At 47.2% G+C, this 17644-nt stretch overlaps 1 protein-coding gene across 9 annotated transcripts in view; it reads right to left on the bottom strand.

Moving 5' to 3' along the window:
• Nucleotides 1-231: 231 nt before the first annotated feature.
• Nucleotides 232-17644, bottom strand: part of LOC132384983 (SRC kinase signaling inhibitor 1-like) — a 498151-nt gene continuing 480738 nt past the window's right edge. For 8 of the 9 annotated variants that reach the window (XM_059956694.1, XM_059956688.1, XM_059956692.1 and 5 more), the window contains 3 exons: nucleotides 11874-13379; nucleotides 10307-10432; nucleotides 232-2004 (listed from right to left, as the gene is read on the bottom strand). In XM_059956694.1, the coding sequence (XP_059812677.1) occupies nucleotides 1990-2004; nucleotides 10307-10432; nucleotides 11874-13379 (1647 nt within the window). In that variant the 3' untranslated portion in view covers nucleotides 232-1989. Of the gene's footprint in view, nucleotides 4573-10306; nucleotides 10433-11873; nucleotides 13380-17644 lie in introns of all 9 variants that reach the window. The other variant, XM_059956690.1, reaches the window with a different exon arrangement.

The following is a 17644-nucleotide window of genomic DNA, read 5'->3' as shown; positions in this document are numbered from 1 at the left end:
AGCTGATCGGAGAGGAGGGTGGACCATGGGAGAAAGGGAAGGAGAAAGTGGCACCAGAGGGAATGATAGGCAGATGAGGAGAAGGGAGGGTGGTCAGAATGGAGAATAAAAAAGGGGGAGGGGGAAGAAATTACCAGAAGTTAGAGAAATCAATTATCATGCAGTCAGTGTTTGAGAATATGCAAGATGACAAGAGTCAATACATACCAGACAATGAGGAAAAATCCAAAATACCTTTACAAAAATGCAATCCCTTTATTTCATCTTTCACAGAAACCACATTAATTACAGATTGTCATGGCATTGACTCAGTACACATCTCACTACTCTACAAATGGAAGATCTCCTCTTACAAAAACTCTGTAGATATGCTCAATACAATAACCAATCACAGCTTGTACTGATAATTCAGTAAAGCCCCATGCATCAGGAGAAAAAAAATAAGCACAGTCTATAAACAAAAATGTTCCTATTGTATCCAGATTTTCACATTCTTTATTTCTTTAGATCGGAAGATTCACAGACAGACACTAATCTAGATGCAGCGTGCAGTTTTTTAGCATATACATGCATATTTAGAACCTTTATTATTTAAAAGCAGGAATAAAGTGAGTTTGTGATGTTTTATATGATTGCTGACACATTGTTCAGGAAACTATGAAAAATGTCCACATTCATGTAAAAAAAAATTAATGCATAAAAAAGGCAAAAAAAAGGCATTTTATATTTTTTTCACTTTTACATTTTGCTTAAATAGAGTTTTTTAAACTTTTTTTCTTCTAAACACACACTTTATATACATCTTGAAACAATCATTGCCTTGTAATTGAATGAGGAAGGATAAAGTCCCGAGCAGACAGACATTCTCAGCCCATTCAGTCCTTCAACAGCAAATGTTTAGATACCATGTGATGATGTCACAGTTCATTGGCTTGCGACCGTGTTAAGGTTTGCATTTTTTGTCTCTGTGAGGGAGGAGGTCTTTGTGACAATGTTAAAAAATATAATTTTTTGGCTAGCTTTCCATTGCATTTGATATAACTATGAATTATTTTAAATAAATAATTTTAAATATACTCAGGGTGAAGTGGATTTCTTATGTACAAACTAGTTAGTGGTAAGTGCAGGGAAACAATGCTAACACTTGTGCATTGAGTGAGAAATCCCCTAGCTGTGTTTCAGTGTTTCTGCTTTCTTCTGTTGTCCTGCTAATGCTGCTATTGACAATCAGACTGCCTGATACTCTGAAAAATGTACCTTGCTGGAATAAAGCTAAGAGAGTTTTCAGTGAAAGTTAGTCCACACTGCCTTTAAGAGTGTGGGACATTTAAAATGAAAAAACTTCCTCAACCTGAACCGTCCTGGTTACCTTATGGATTATCCTAACCAGTCAATTTCCAATTCTAAAACCGTTGCAGTGGTTTGAACAGCTTGGCAATGTAAAAACGTTAAATTTGAAGCAGCCTACCGTGCCTACTCCCTTCCCCATGTAATCGTTCAGAAACACAAAAATCTAATCTTTTGGGCTAACATTTCAGAATTGTTTAATTATTCTATCAAAGTACAATTTTAATAAAGATGTTATTTTTTCTCCAACACTTCATGCTCTTAAAGATTTCAAGCATTTGGTGAAGATATTGTGCCTGGCAAAATATTATGCGGAATTATTGAGAATTATTGAAACTCCTATTGAGCTAGGTAGGCCCAGGAATGAATTGATCCAATTTTAATCAGCAAGTATTCTTGGTAAGCTTTATGTTATCATTCACTCACACGGATGAACACATTTTGAAAGGTTCAGGCACAGAGAGCAAAAAGTAACACAGATATTGCATCGTCTCATTTAGAATACAGAAGGGGAATTTGCTTCTCCACTCAGCAGCAGGACCTTGTTATCACCAGTCACGGGGGCAGTGGGTGGGGAGACTGTTCATCCCTGCATTGTAATGCCTGGAAATATAAACCAGTCACAAGGGACATTGTCTTCAATTAATTCTCCGTCTCCTGAAGTACAGACAGAAGACAGTCAATTGGTTTTCCATTGATTAAAGAACTGAAAATATAAGTCCCTCTCCCAGTCTCCACAGAAATAAAACCTTTGAATTAAAGTCATTCACTGAAAGATCTTTCTCCGCTCCTACAGAATGAGCGAAGTGAACTGTGAGTTTGTCCTGAGGAAGTCCAGCTGTGAGTGGGAACTCTACAGAACCATACCCTTCCTCACAAGCCACATTCAAACACAAAGCAGTCAGGTACAATTCACACAAACTCAATACAAAGTGTTAAAAGACTTCACTTAAAATGTAAAGAAACTTACTGTAATTCCAATTAATTGCTTTGTGAATACGATTCTTTGTACAAAAACTTCCAGACAATATACAAAAAGAATAAGTGAATACATAGACTCTGCCAGTGATACTCTACACTTCTAGATATTAATAGAAATAAAACATTCTTCATATTCTATTTATTTTAAATCCTGTGCTTTTGTAAATATCGTATCTGTGATTTCTTAAAACCTATTTCACGGTAAAGTTATCCAGTTCACTATGGTCCAGCCTCTATCTAGACGAATACAACTACTGAGCAGGGCTGGTTTGAAATCAACGCTGAGATACATTTCAGAGCCATAATGCGTTACGCCAACTGGAGATGGGGGAGTGTGTGAGCAGAAACACTGAGGACAAGGGCAAAAAGGCAGTGAGGATTCAAACAAGTCAAAATGTTGGAAACTATCAACACGGCAGCAAATCAGAGCCCTCAGTTTGCTTTACATTGTACATCCTGGTCTGAGCAATTTGAGTTATCACCATATTGTGCTATCTTTAATTTACAAAATAAATTTGATTCTAATCCGGACACTCGTGATGAGGGGCCAACTTGAGGGATGGAGGGCAACCATTGGGAGAGGCTGGTTACATTTTGCTCTCAAACAAGGGCCCTGAATGCACCGAAGCTAAAGTGCAGTCACACTCTGAGGCAGGGCGTCTGAAGACTTGGATTCGCCCCTTCTTCCACGACTACATCATAATCAATGTTCTCGGACACAGTAGAGAAATCAAGCTGACTATCTGCCCTCTAGTGAATAGTGCCAGATGAAATGAAGATGAGGCAGAAGATACAGACTGTGGAGTGCTCACTTTTATTGAATGGTGGAACCAATTTTAAGCTGATTAGGGGTGTCAGAGGTCCTTACGCAGAGAGCACTGGGTGCGTGGAACACCCTGCCGGGGTGGTGGTAGAGGCAGATATTTAAAAAACTCTTAGACAGGCACATGGATGATGGAGGGTTATGTGGGAATAAAGGTTAGGTTGATATTAGAGTAGGTTAAAAAGTCGGCACAATATTGTGGGCCGAAGGGCCTGGACTGTGCTATCGCCCAGAACTGACCACCATGCAACAGATAATAGATAAGACATAAAACAAGAGATATATTTGCACTTGTTCAGATACAAAAGTCCAACCCATACAACATGCTAAGTGATGAGATTTTAATGCAAGGTTTTGGTTTTTGTTGCGTGACATCTTTCGACCCTGTGATATATGGTGCTGTTCTCAATATTAACACACTACGGCTCTGACCACACTTGGCATCCTGGGGTGAAAGCGGGTGGCTGGCTGATGCCGGGGTGCCACAGCACCGCTCGCGGTAAATCGACCCTCCTCTTCGCGCAGTTCCCCTTGACTGGTGTGGCTGGGGGGGAGATATAGGAGAGGGTGGCGGGGGTTATGGGGAGAAGAGTGCGTGAGGAGAGAATGGGCAGGAGAGGGCAGAGCAGAGAGGAGAGAGCAGGAGAAGGGATGGAGGAGAGAGGGGAGAGGCAGGAAAGTGCAGGGATGGGGAGAAGACGGGAGGGGGAGAGGTGGGGGAGATTGCAGAGAGGATCACATTGCTTGAAGCCGTAAGTTTCTTCAGAGTTGCAGGGAAGCAGGAAAAGGGGTCAGGAAGAGAAGAATGGAAGCAAGAGTTTTGGGAAGGGACGGGGTTGGGAGAAACGTAGGAATGGAAAGGGTTATTAGGGGTCTCGGTTACTGATTACTGCACCGGCTGCATGTATCAGCGTCAGGAGTAATGGCACATTTGGGGCAAGGCCAGGTCTACAAGATTGTTTGGGAGAACTTTGGGACAGGCAGCAAATCTGAAATGGGAGGCGCAGCAGGGTCTGGAGTCGATCTCCCTGACCCATCTACAAGGATTCAGGGAGACAAACAGTCTTGTCAGAGGAACACACACAAAACACTGGAAGAACTGAGCAAGTCTGGCAGCATCTGTGGAGGGGAATAAACAGTCGACATTTTGAGCTTAAACCCTTCATCAGGATCTGATCATTTCACCTGACAAAGGGCCTTGGCCCAAAACGTTGACTGTTTATTCCCCTCCATAGATGTTGCCTGACCTGCTGAGCTCCTCCAGCATTTCGTGTGTGTTTCTCTGGATTTCCAGCGTCTGCAGAATCTCTTGTGTTTACGTAGTCTTGACAGAGAGGCCGCCCCTGGTAAACCTTCTGAGCCTTACGCACAAGAAGTCCCATCATCGTTACAGAGGGAGGAGGGAAGAACGTTGGACTTTACTACATCGAAGCAGAGGACAGCCACGACAGGGCAAAGCAGGAGAAGCGAGGAGAGGGAGGAGAACAAAAAATCAACAATTAGAACCTTCGTAGGTAGCAACACCGATCACATCAGGCAACAAACGGACACAGAACAGCAATAACCAAAGACAACTGACTGGTACAGAGGAGAAAGTGGCTCAGGGACTTAATACACAAGCATAGGGACATCTGACTGGATTCTGAGGAAGGGGAAGTAGACCATTAGACACAGGAGCAGAAATTAGGCCATTTCAGTCTGCTCTGCCATCCATCATGGCTGATATATTATCCCTCTCAAACACATTCTCCTGCCTTCTGCCCATAACCTTTGATGCCCTTACTATCATGAACCTAACCTCCGCTTTAAATATCCCCAAAGACTTGGAATCCATAGCTGTCCATGGCAATGAATTTGACTGATTCACCACCCTCTGGCTAAAGAAATTCCTCCTCATCTCTGTTCTAAAGGGTTGCCCTTCTACTCTGAGGCTGTGCCCTCTGGCCCTGGACTCCCCAACTATAGGAAACATCCTCTCCATGTCCACTCTATCGAGCCCTTTCAATATTCGATAGGTTTCAACAAGATCCCCATCATTCCACTGAACTCCATTGAGTACAGACCTGAGCCATCATATGCTCCTCATATATTAACCTTTTCATTCCCAGGATTATTCTTGTGAACCTGCTCTGGACCCTCTCCAATGCCAGTGTATCCTTTTTTAGATAAGGCAGAGTTTAGCCACAATTACAGATTCTGACTCTGGTTGGACCTACTCCAATGTGACAAGTGATCAAGTGCAGAAGGTGGAAACAGCTCATTCAAGGCAACGTATTTTTAAGGTGATTGCAGGACAGTATAGGGGGGATGTCAGTGGTAAGTCTTTCACAGAGTGTCATTGGGCATGGAACCCTCTGCCAGGGGTGGTGGTAGAGACATTAGGGTTGCTTAAGAACATGGAGAGTTGTGTAGAAGGGAAGAGTTAGATTGATGTTTGAATAGGTTAAAGTGTCGGGACAACATCGTGAGCCAAAGAGCTTGTACTGTGCTCTTGTGTTCTATATTAATCTGATTCACCAGTCACCCAGATCCCCTGCATCTGACACAGCAAATGTGTTTGGGTAAACAGAACAGAGTGCAGGTTATTTATGGGATGCTGAAATGGTGTGTCAGAGCCTGAGAGGGTTTGTCCAAGAGGAGGGTGGAGCTGCTGTTCCAGCTGCACCCGTCCTGCCCCACCTCCATGTGGACGTCAAGTGAAGACCAGATCAGCTGGTGAAACCTGGCAACATTCCCTTAATCCGGGAAGTTGTTGGGAGAAAGAGGAGGGGAAGAGGGGAGGAGCAAGGAGAAGGGGAGGTAGGGAGTTGAGGCAAAAGAAGGGAGGTCAAGGCGGTGTGGGGTGCAGTTAGAGCATACACGAGGAGAGGGGAGGGAGGAGTAGGTGGGGGTAGGGCGGTGGAAATGGAAGAAGGAAGGGAAGGTGAAGGGGAGGGGTAAGGTTAGAATAGGGAAGGGTAGAGTGCCCATCAACATTTTCCTCTCTGCCTAATGTTAGCGTCAGCTGACACTCTCTGAACTGCGGAAATATTGAAGACTGAGAGGAAGAGAACGGTCCCTCACATGGAAGACTTAAAATCTCTGTTGTTCCCACATTCCATTGACTGACCTTTGTGAAGGATTGAGAAATAATGGTGACGTGCCGAAGCAGCCATCATCTCTTTCCTGTACCCACCGGGGTGGTGCATCTGTAGCACGGAGAGCGGGAATGGGGTCTCCAGGCCGGTGTTCACGGGAGTTGAGGAGAGTGAGAGGGGATTTCACTGAAACCTCCAAAATTGTGATATGGATGAGAGGAAAGACTCAGAGAGAATGTTTCCCCCTTGCTGGGAAACATTGATTTACCAGATTCAGATTGATTTATTTATCACATGTACATCGAAACAATCTTGGAGTTTGGACAGTCTCTCTGTGAGCACGTGGGTTTCCTCCAGGTGCTCCGGTTTCCTCCCACAGTCCAAAGGTGTAAAGAGACACAGCCTCAGAATAGAGGGATGTCTATTTAGAGGGTGGTGAATCTGTGGAATTCATTGCCATGGATGGCTGTGGAAACCAGGTCACTGGGCATATTTAAAGTGGAGTTTGATAGGCTCTTGATTTGTAAGGGCATCAAAGTTTATGGGGAGAAGGCAGGAGAGTGGGGTTGAGAGGGATAATAAATCAGCCATGATGGAATGGCAGAGCAGTCGATGGGCTGAATGGCCTAATTCTGCTTCTTCATTTTATAGTCTTATGGATTAGTGTGTTGTGGGCATCCTATGTTGGCAGCAGAAGTGTGCCAACACTTGTGGGCTGCCTGCAGCAGTATATCCTTGGACCGTGTTGGTCATTGATGGAAATGACACACTTCACTGCATGTTTCGATGTACACACGACAAATAAAGCTACTCTTTAATCTTTAGGTGAAGATCTCTCACCCTGAGTGTGGAGAACCTATGACGTTCTCTAACACGCGGACAAGGATTTGCTGACTCGCAATACGGGGAGAGAGCAGGAATCTGTTAATGAGGTAATGGTGAAATAGACTAAGAACCGCATCTGTCTGCAGCATTGAGGACGCCTTCAAAAGCCGATGCCTCAAATATGCTGCATCAAACATCCCGTGATGTGGCCTCTTCTCATCAAGCTGGTGCTACAGGAGCCTGAAGGCTTCAGGACCAGCTTTCACCCCTCTGCCAATCCATTTCTGAATGGACAATGAACCCATGTACAGTACATTACCTTTTTTTTTCTTTTTTCTGCTTTCTTTTAGCACTACTTATTTCATTTAATTTTCTATATACATAGAACTATGCAGAAGTCCTAGGGACACATATATATTGTTAGGGTGCCTAAGGCTTTTGTCAACATGGAGCAGAACAGAGAACAAGTTTGTAAATCTGGTGGGAGCAAAGGATGTTGGGAATGGTGAGAGCGGAGTGCCGAGGGAGGGTGGGACAGGTGTGTGAGGAGGAGTGTCAGAGGTCGGTGGTGCAGACACACCCAGCCCTGAGACACCAGGCAATGTCATTTGATTCCAAACAATTGGTTTATTGATCATTACAGACTGTCTCTCTGGTGCTTCCCACACCCTCCCCTCTCCTTTCCCCTTTTCCCAACCATGACTCCCCTCTCCCTGCCCCCTTCCCACTCTCAGTCCACAATAGAGACCCAGATCAGAATCAGGTTTATCATCGCTCACATATGGCATGAAATTAGCTTTTTTTGCAGCAGCAGTACAGTGCAGTGTGTAAAATTACTACAGTACTGTGCAAAAGTCTTAGGCACCCTCACTATATATATATGTGACTAGGACTTTTGCACAGTATATTCTTATTGTAATTTGTAAAATTTAGTATTAGCATATATTGTTCTGTACAGCTGCTGAAAAAAACCTAACAAACTTCACAAAATACGCCAGTGATATTAAACCCAATTCTGATTCTGATTTGAACTCCGCTCCTATTACCAAAAGCAAGGAACAGTCGAAGAAACACAGTGGGTCAGGCATTATCTGCGGAGGCAGAGAGATGGTCGAGACCATGCGAGGGTGCAGAGGGGAGATAGCGGTACAAGGAGGTGAGAGCGAGGGTGCAGAGGGGAGATAGCGGTACAAGGAGGTGAGAGCGAGGGTGCAGAGGGGAGATAGCGGTACAAGGAGGTGAGAGCGAGGGTGCAGAGGGGAGATAGCGGTACAAGGAGGTGAGAGCGAGGGTGCAGAGGGGAGATAGCGGTACAAGGAGGTGAGAGCGAGGGTGCAGAGGGGAGATAGCGGTACAAGGAGGTGAGAGCGAGGGTGCAGAGGGGAGATAGCGGTACAAGGAGGTGAGAGCGAGGGTGCAGAGGGGAGATAGCGGTACAAGGAGGTGAGAGCGAGGGTGCAGAGGGGAGATAGCGGTACAAGGAGGTGAGAGCGAGGGTGCAGAGGGGAGATAGCGGTACAAGGAGGTGAGAGCGAGGGTGCAGAGGGGAGATAGCGGTACAAGGAGGTGAGAGCGAGGGTGCAGAGGGGAGATAGCGGTACAAGGAGGTGAGAGCGAGGGTGCAGAGGGGAGATAGCGGTACAAGGAGGTGAGAGCGAGGGTGCAGAGGGGAGATAGCGGTACAAGGAGGTGAGAGCGAGGGTGCAGAGGGGAGATAGCGGTACAAGGAGGTGAGAGCGAGGGTGCAGAGGGGAGATAGCGGTACAAGGAGGTGAGAGCGAGGGTGCAGACAGGGGCTGGGCAGATGGAACCGTGAGGGGAGGGTTGAGTCATTGTAACAGAGTGGGGGTGAGTGGCGAAGATGGATAAATGGGGGGAGACTGTGTCTGTGGACTGGTTGGTGTATGAAAGGAACACAGGTGTGTGTCTTATCTGAAAGTGGACAGTTCAATGTCCTCTGGCAGTGGAGGAGGCCGAGCAGTGACAGGATGGTGTGGATGGGAATATGAACGGGAGCAGGAATGGTCTCATGCCTCCGAGTTTCTGTTTTATGCTCGATATTCTGGTAGTGTGCTGCCATCTTGTGGCAGGAACAGCAAGAGCAGGAAGAGAGGCTTCCAGCAGAGATTTCACAGGCAGAGGCCACCGGCATGTTGAACATCTTGTGTGTGCGTCTCTCTCTCTCTCTGCATGTCTATCTGTCTCTGTCTGTGTGTGTCCCTGTCCCTGTCTGTGTGTACCTGTCTCTGTCTGTCTGTGTACCTGTCCCTGTCTCTGTGTGTACCTGTCCCTGTCTGTCTGTGTACCTGTCCGTCTGTGTGTACCTGTCCCTGTCTGTGTACCTGTCCCTGTCTGTGTACCTGTCCCTGTCTGTGTACCTGTCCCTGTCTGTCTGTGTACCTGTCCCTGTCTCTGTGTGTACCTGTCCCTGTCTGTGTACCTGTCTCTGTCTGTGTGTACCTGTCTCTGTCTGTGTGTGTACCTGTCCCTGTCTCTGTGTGTACCTGTCCCTGTCTGTCTGTGTACCTGTCCCTGTCTGTGTACTTGTCCCTGTCTCAGTACCTGTTCCTGTCTGTCTGTGTGTACCTGTCCCTGTCTGTGTACCTGTCCCTGTCTGTCTGTGTACCTGTCCCTGTCTGTGTGTACCTGTCCCTGTCTGTGTACCTGTCCCTGTCTGTGTGTACCTGTCCCTGTCTGTCTGTGTACCTGTCTCTGTCTGTGTGTACCTGTCCCTGTCTGTGTACCTGTCCCTGTCTGTCTGTGTACCTGTCCCTGTCCGTGTGTACCTGTCCCTGTCTGTCTGTGTACCTGTCCCTGTCTCTGTGTGTACCTGTCCCTGTCCGTGTGTACCTGTCCCTGTCTGTCTGTGTACCTGTTTTTCTGCTGGTCACGGCTGCATTTGACACCCCTCAGTATCTGCCTCTTGGGCTGGGGGCCCTACAATCTGATCAATCAGATACACCCTCTCTCTATGGCCCTCTTTGGTCTTGCCCACTACGATACACTATTGCTCCCTCACAGTCTCACTGCTCCCACAGGATGTCTCTCTGGGATGAGGGAGAAACCGGGGAGGGGCTGCTTCCCCCATGTTAATACAAAGTCCTTGCTGAGTGAGGGGATGATATGGGAGGGTACAAGGTAAAGGGGTATATGGTGCGATAGAGGATATGGGAGTTGGTGGGGAAGGGATGATGGGACAGACTTCTCAAGCATGCCTGGTCTAATTGCCGCGGTACCCTGAGATGCACACTACCTGCTGGGAGCTGGGCTCACTGTGCATCCTCAGATACTCGTCCCGCTGCTTACTGTGTGTTGGCTTCTCACATCTCGGCTGTTGTTTGAGTTTCGGGGCAGGAGGGATTGGCAGTCGGCCCCCGCTCTGCAAAAAAAAAGGTAAGAGGAAGAGAGAGTGGGGAGAGAGGGAGGGGGGCAGAGAGAGAGGGAGGGGGGGGGGGAGAGAGAGAGAGAGAGAGAGAGAGAGAGAGAGACCCACCATCAGCCCATTGATTCTCAACCTCCGCATAAGAGGAAATACCCCTCCCAATCGCTGCCCCATCTACGAAACTTTCCTACGATCCTAAGAACCCCCACCTCCCTCTCAGAGCCAGACCAAAGTCACCGCTAGCAGCAGTGGGGAGGGTTCTGTGGACACCCAGGGTCCATCCACCATCAGCTCCCACACTCGACCACCATCTCCAGAGCCTAGATGCAGCCTGAGTTTATGCCTCCTTCACTGTGGCCAGAGGGAACCTCTGGAGTGAACAACTTGGACAACATCTGTTTCCAGCACACAGCCCCCAACCTTCTGGAAAGCACACAGCAGCCCATTTGATGCGCTGCGGAAAAAAACCTTTGAGGATTCTCATGTTATTTGTTCAGAGACCAAGCCTCAGGAATCCACCTCCCCTCGAGGCTGATATACATCCGATTAACTGGTGGAAAGTCAGTTACCGAGGTTATCGAGCAGTCACGGCCATATCTCCAATCCTGCAGAGTAGGCTTGGTGACACGCTACATACTGTACGTGTAGTCACAGATCAGGCGTAATGACACGCTACATACAAATGTGGCCACAGCTCATGCCTGGTCACGGCTTAGGCGTGGAGATGGCCTATATACATGTATGGTCATGGCTCACGTGTGGTAACACACGACACACATGTGGTCACGGCTCATGACGTATATTGGACCAGCTTCCCCATACACCACCCCTTCCCACCCTGGCTCTTTAAAATCACACAAAGGGAATAAAGCAATGGAGAAAGTTAATTGGCAGAGTTCAGTCTCGGACAAAAATCAGAGATTCTGAAATGATCTCTGGTTGGCGAGGAGAGCCAGGTCTGTTTGTAAAGCAGCAGAGGTGGAGGAACAGGGAGAGCTGAATGAGGTAGGCTGGGAAATGTGGATTCAGTAGGGTCACACCAGATTCAGACAGAAACAAATAAAAATCCAGCAGATGGTTTGAACATTGCGATAAAGTCTTGAATTTGCAAGTGTAGACACATGATTCTTCCTGAACTGGTCAAGTGCAAAGCAAGGAGACAGGAGGCCCAGAGGGAGGGCGAGAGGGCAGGCAAAAGCTCCAGGGACAGGCGAGAGATTCAGGGGGCAGACAAAAGGTCCACACAGTTCGAGAGGTGCAGAGGGCACGTGAGAGCCCCAGAGAGTCAGCAAGAGCCCCAAAATGCAGGCAAAAGGGCCAGAAGTTGAATAAAAAGGACCAGAGAGGGTGAGCAAAAGTCCGAGGGCAGGCTAGAGGTCCAGAGGCCAGATGAGAGGTCCAGAAGGAGGGTGAGAGAGTAGACAATTGAAAATAAAACCTTTGGATCTGGAGGCAGCAGTTGGGGTTTAGGGAAAAGGCTCGGCTTGACCCTGGTGGTTGGCGATGTTCTCTTCCTGGAATCAGAGGGCACGAGGCATGGCTGGCTCTTGGGACAAGAGGAATCATTTGCATCTTCCCCTCCTCTTGCAGCAGCCGGCTCACCGTCTGCGTCATTCCCGGGACTCCCCACCGGCTTTCCTCTCAGCTCACAGGCTTCAGGGGCATGCAGAAACTCTCTGGGGAAGAGAAACTCGGTGCATGGGTGCTGGCTGATTTGGGAAATGGTGGACTCCAACTCTCTGATGGTTTCCTCAAGGCTGTCCATGGTTTTGTAGGTGCTGTTCCTGATCTCCTCAGTCCTAGCAAAAGCTGCTGCGGAGGTCTGGTTCCTCAGTGTCCTACTCCTGACGTGCCCAATGTCATCGACCTTTAACTTCTTCACTTCTGTTTGCTTCTGACCTGTCACTGTGTTGATCTTCTCCTCCTCTTCATAAACAACAACTTGCAGGACCTTCCTGCTCGCCTCTGGCCCTAACTCAGAGCCTTTATCAAGCTCCTTCTGCTGTGGCTCAGGAAGACTGGCCCTGATGTCCCTTGAGTTCTCGTCTTTCTGCTCTGTATCATCCAGAGTTCTAGAGTTTGAGCTGGATTCTCCAAGGTCCTTCTCAGAAGAGACACCGCTCTCAGAGGTTGAAGGCTCCGACTTCCCCGGGGAAATGCAGTCACTTACTTCACTGACAAAGAAAGGCATCGGGGATTCTGCTGGGATAGGCAAATCGGGCGTTTCTTCAATGGAATCTTTCTCTCTCATCAACATCTGAAAATCTTCATTCTGATCTTCAAAGACAGTGGAAAGCCTCTTCTGGGCAGTTCTGATGTCCAAAGGTTCTCCAAAGATGGCCACAACAGGCCTCATGCTCAATGACGATATCTCCCCCGGCTGCCTTTCAGATGGAGTTAGAAGATCCCCTGGATTTTCTTCCTTTGAGGAAGAAACATTGCATGTTTGGATATCTTCACCTTCTTCATGTATGATTCCCTGAACTTCTGGCCAAGATAAAGTTGGGTTCTGATTTTCCATAAAAGCCACATTTTTTTCAGCATTACTGGCTGACAACACTACCTCAATGTTATTGGAGGCAACCTCAGAGGGAGATGAAGACGAGATTTCCAGGAGATTCTCTTGGGCCATTGAAGGGGACTCCATCTGGGTCTGGATGTCCTGGACAAGGTCAGCTTCGAGCAGTGCAAATTCCTCCAACACTATTCTGGCTGGGATAGCTCGTGCCCAGGTTTCGGAAGTGGCCCAATTTTGTTGATTCTGGACAGCAGCTGAACCTGTCCCCCCTCCAGCTGTTGCACCATTTTCCACTCTCCCATCCGGCGCCTCCACCATTTCTCCAGGAAGAACAGGCTCCGGCACAGCAGAGGAGGTTGAGGAGCTGGGTTTGCACTTGGTCAACACAATGTGAGCGGAGCCTGGGGATCTTGGGACCTGCATCTCCTACAGATGTGGATAACAACACAAGTCAGCGTGAACCACTACAAACTTTCTGCCCCAGTTCCTCATCTCCAAGTTTCTAGCTGCCCCATTAAGGAAGATCTTCGAGGTGATTCCTAGCAGCTTCCAGAGAACTTGAACCGTTCTCACCTGCCCTCAACACTTGACAGATCTACTATGCTGCAGTGGACATCGAGGCCAAAACTAGCACCATCTTGACCAGTCCAGAGTCACACATTGACTCAGCCAGCTGCACTAACCTCCCCACATCAAGAACATCTACAAGGGGCAATGCCTCAAGAAGGCAGCATTTGTCATGAAGGACGCTCACCAGGCCATGCCCTCTTCTCCATCAGGGAGCCTGAAGACACCCATTCAATGTTTTCTTCTCCTCCGCCATCTGAATGGAACCCATCAACACTACCTTACTATTTTGCTCTCTTTTTTGCACTACTCATTTATTTTATATATATTTTTACTGTAACATACTATTTTTTAAGTGTTGCACAGTCCTGCTGCCACAAAACAACAAATTTCATGACAGACTGTATGTCAGTGATAATACACCTGATTCTGATTTGGAGACTGGGTAAGGGTATTAGATTTCCTCCCCTGTACCACATTTACCCTTTCTTTTCATTTTGACTGTTACTGAGATTGTTTTAATTCTACGCTCCTACTGTGATGGGATTTGAACTCATGACTTTGGGTTAATGGCCTGCCACTCTGGTTGCTTGTCCTGTTTTTAACTGTTAAGCTTTAGGGTGGCATGGTCGTGAAGCAGTTAGCGTAACACTTTATAGTCCCAACAATCTGAAAATCGAGGTCTATAAGGAGTTTGTACGTTCTCCCTGTGACTGTACTAGTTTCCTCTGGTTTCCTCCCACATTTCCAAGACGTACGGGTTGTGGGCACTGGAAGCATAACAACACTCACAGGCTGCCCACAGCACATCATTGAGACTGTGTTGGCCGTTGATGCAAGTGACTTGTCACTGAAAGCTTCAACATACATGTGACAAATAAAGTTGACCTTTAATTTGCTTCACTGATTCACCCCCATCTCTACAGTAGTAGGAGGTAGATTGTGGATTTTCCAAACTAATTGGGATTTTTATACAGTGATATAAGTGATAAGTCACTAGTGTTCACCTTTTAACCCTTACATAGTTTTGATAGGAATTTTGCATCTCCTTTAGACTTGGAAGTATTTATTGAGAGATCTAGATGAAGAACAGTGATTCAAACTCCTAATGAAGGCATGATAGTGGCTATATTTCATTAGAAGTTTGAGAAAATCTGGTATATCACCAAAGACTCCCACAAATTTCTACAGATGTACCATGGAGAGCACTCTAACTGGCTGCATCACTGTCTGGTATGGGATGTGAGGGAGGCCTACACGGGATCAAAATGAGCTACAGAGAGTTGTGAATTCAGTCAGCTCCATCATGGGTACCGGCCTCTCCAGCATCCAGGACACCTTCAAGGAGCAAATGCCCAAAAAGGTGCCATCCATCATTAAGGGCCCCCATCACCCAGGACATGCCCTCTTCGCACTGTTACCATCAGGGAGGAGGTACAGGAGCCTGAAGACACACACTCAGTGATTCAGGAACAGCTTCTTCCCCTCTGCCATCAGGGAGGAGGTACAGGAGCCTGAAGACACACACTCAGTGATTCAGGAACAGCTTCTTCCCCTCTGCCATCTGGGAGGAGGTACAGGAGCCTGAAGACACACACTCAACGGTCCAGGTACAGCTTCTTCCCCTCTGTCACCAGGGAGGAGGCACAGGAGCCTGAAGACACACACTCAACGGTCCAGGTACAGCTTCTTCCCCTCTGTCACCAGGGAGGAGGTACAGGAGCCTGAAGACACACACTCAACGATTCAGGAACAGCTTCTTCCCCTCTGCCATCAGGGAGGAGGTACAGGAGCCTGAAGACACACACTCAGTGATTCAGGAACAGCTTCTTCCCCTCTGCCGTCAGGGAGGAGGTACAGGAGCCTGAAGACACACACTCAACGATTCAGGAACAGCTTCTTCCCCTCTGCCATCAGGGAGGAGGTACAGGAGCCTGAAGACACACACTCAGTGATTCAGGAACAGCTTCTTCCCCTCGGTCATCAGATTTCTGATGGACATTGAACCCATGAACACTACCTCACTACTTTTTTTTTACACTACTTATTTAATTACATATTTTAATATATATTATATATACATACTGTAAATTAGTTTTAAAATTATATATTGCAATGTACTGCTGCTGCATAACAACAAATTTCACAACATATGCCAGTGATATCAAATGATTCTAATTTTGAGTTGGAGATCATGACAGAGACCAGGAGGAAAAAAGAAACTAAATCATTTGAAATAAAAACAGAACATTCTGGCTTCTTTTCCAGTCCTGATGAAGGGCCCAAAACAGCAACTGTTTATTCCTCCCCACAGCTGCTGAGTTCCTCCGGCATCTTGTGTGTGTTGCTCTGGATTTCCAGCATCTACAGAGTCTCTTATGTTTACAATCTGCTGTAAATACTCCGCAGGCCAGGCTGCATCAATGATGCATTTTCTGTTTGTTACTGAGATAGGCCCTTCTGGCCCCTCGAACCACATTGCCCAGCTACTCTTGATTTAATCGAGGGAAAGTTACAATGACTATTTGGAACATCTTTGGACTGTGGGAGGAAACCGGAGCACCCAGAGGAAACCCACGCGGTCATGGGGAGAAAGTACAGCGGTGGGAATGCAAGCCGGGTGGCTGGTGTTGTAAAGCGTTGTGCTACCCATTACACTACAGTGCCACCTATGTACACTTACATTAGCTTTACTTGTCACATGCTCGATGTACATGTGACAAATAAAACTAACATTTAATCTTAATCATAAGTGACCAGACCTCCACTAAGAACACATCCCAGTCACTGCCACTATACATACAGGGCAGAGGTGAGGAAAGTTATTTTTTGTACAAGAGATCCAGTCTAACTCTTGGTTTTGTCCCTGGTGTTTCCCAATGGCTGACTGATGAATCTGTGAGGTTGTGTCTTTTCTCAGAAGCCACCAGGGGCAGCATGGTGGCACAGCGGCTGGAGTCGCTGCCTCAGAACTCCACTGATCCTGACCTCTGCTGCTATTTGAGTGGAGTTTTGCATGTTTGCTGCAAAGATTAGACAACCTTCCTGTCACATATTGATTGTGTGTTCTCCCACTTTCTCTCACTTTCCATTCCTCATTCTGGTTCCCCACTCAACCCCTTACCCTCTCATCACCTTCCTCTGGCAACCCACCCCCTTTTCTTCCCATGGTCCACTCTCCTCTCCTGTCTGATACCTCCTTCTTCAGCCCTTTACCTTTTCCATCTATTATCTCCCAGCTTCTTACCATCCTACCTACCCACCTTCCCCCTTACCCGGTCTCACCTATCACCTGCCAGCTTGTACTCCTCCCCCACACCCCAATATCTATTCTGGCTTCTACCCACTTCCTTTCCAGTCCTGATGAAGGATCTTAGCTTGGATTTCTCTCTCTCTCTATCTTTACAACACAACAAATGGATGCGTTCTGGTAGGACACTAAAATAGATGTTTGCGGTGAATGGATGTCTAATTTAGCCCACTAACCTGTCATCATCATTGTTATATGCCGGGTCGTATGACATGGGTGATCATGGTCTCACGACCATGATAGCTCTTGGCAAATTTTTCTACAGGTGGTTTGCCATTGCTGCCTTCTGGCAGAGTCTTTACAAGACGGGTGACCCCAGCCATTATGAATACTCTTCAGAGATTGTCTGCCTGGCGTCAGTGATTGCATAACCAGGACTTGTGATATAAACCAGCTGCTCGTATGACCATCCACCACCTGCTCCCATGGCTTCACGTGATCCTGATTTGGGGAGGGGGGCTGAGCAGGTGCTACACCTTACCCAAGGGTGACCTGCAGGCTAGCAGAGGGAAGGAGCACCCAACACCTCCTTAAGCAGAGACGTATCTCCACCCCAGCACCCAATCTGTAAGTCTCTGGAACGTGGGAGGAAACGGGAGCACCCGGAGGAAACACACTTGGGGAAGAAGGTACAAACACTTTACAGATGGTGGGTTGCTGGTCCTGAAATAGCATTACGCTACTGTGCAAAGTTGTCAGAGACAATGTGTGAAAACAATTTTGAAACAGCGAATCATCTCTATGCAGGAGTGTGAGAGAGTCCTGGACAATATACTAATTGATTTGTTGAGATACAGCTTGGAATAGACCCTTT

The sequence above is a fragment of the Hypanus sabinus genome, chromosome X1 (genome assembly GCF_030144855.1).
Source record: "Hypanus sabinus isolate sHypSab1 chromosome X1, sHypSab1.hap1, whole genome shotgun sequence".
Classification (NCBI taxonomy): Eukaryota; Metazoa; Chordata; class Chondrichthyes; order Myliobatiformes; family Dasyatidae; genus Hypanus; species Hypanus sabinus.
The sequence above is the reverse complement of the archived record's forward strand: the minus strand, read 5'-3'. Positions and strand labels throughout refer to the sequence as shown.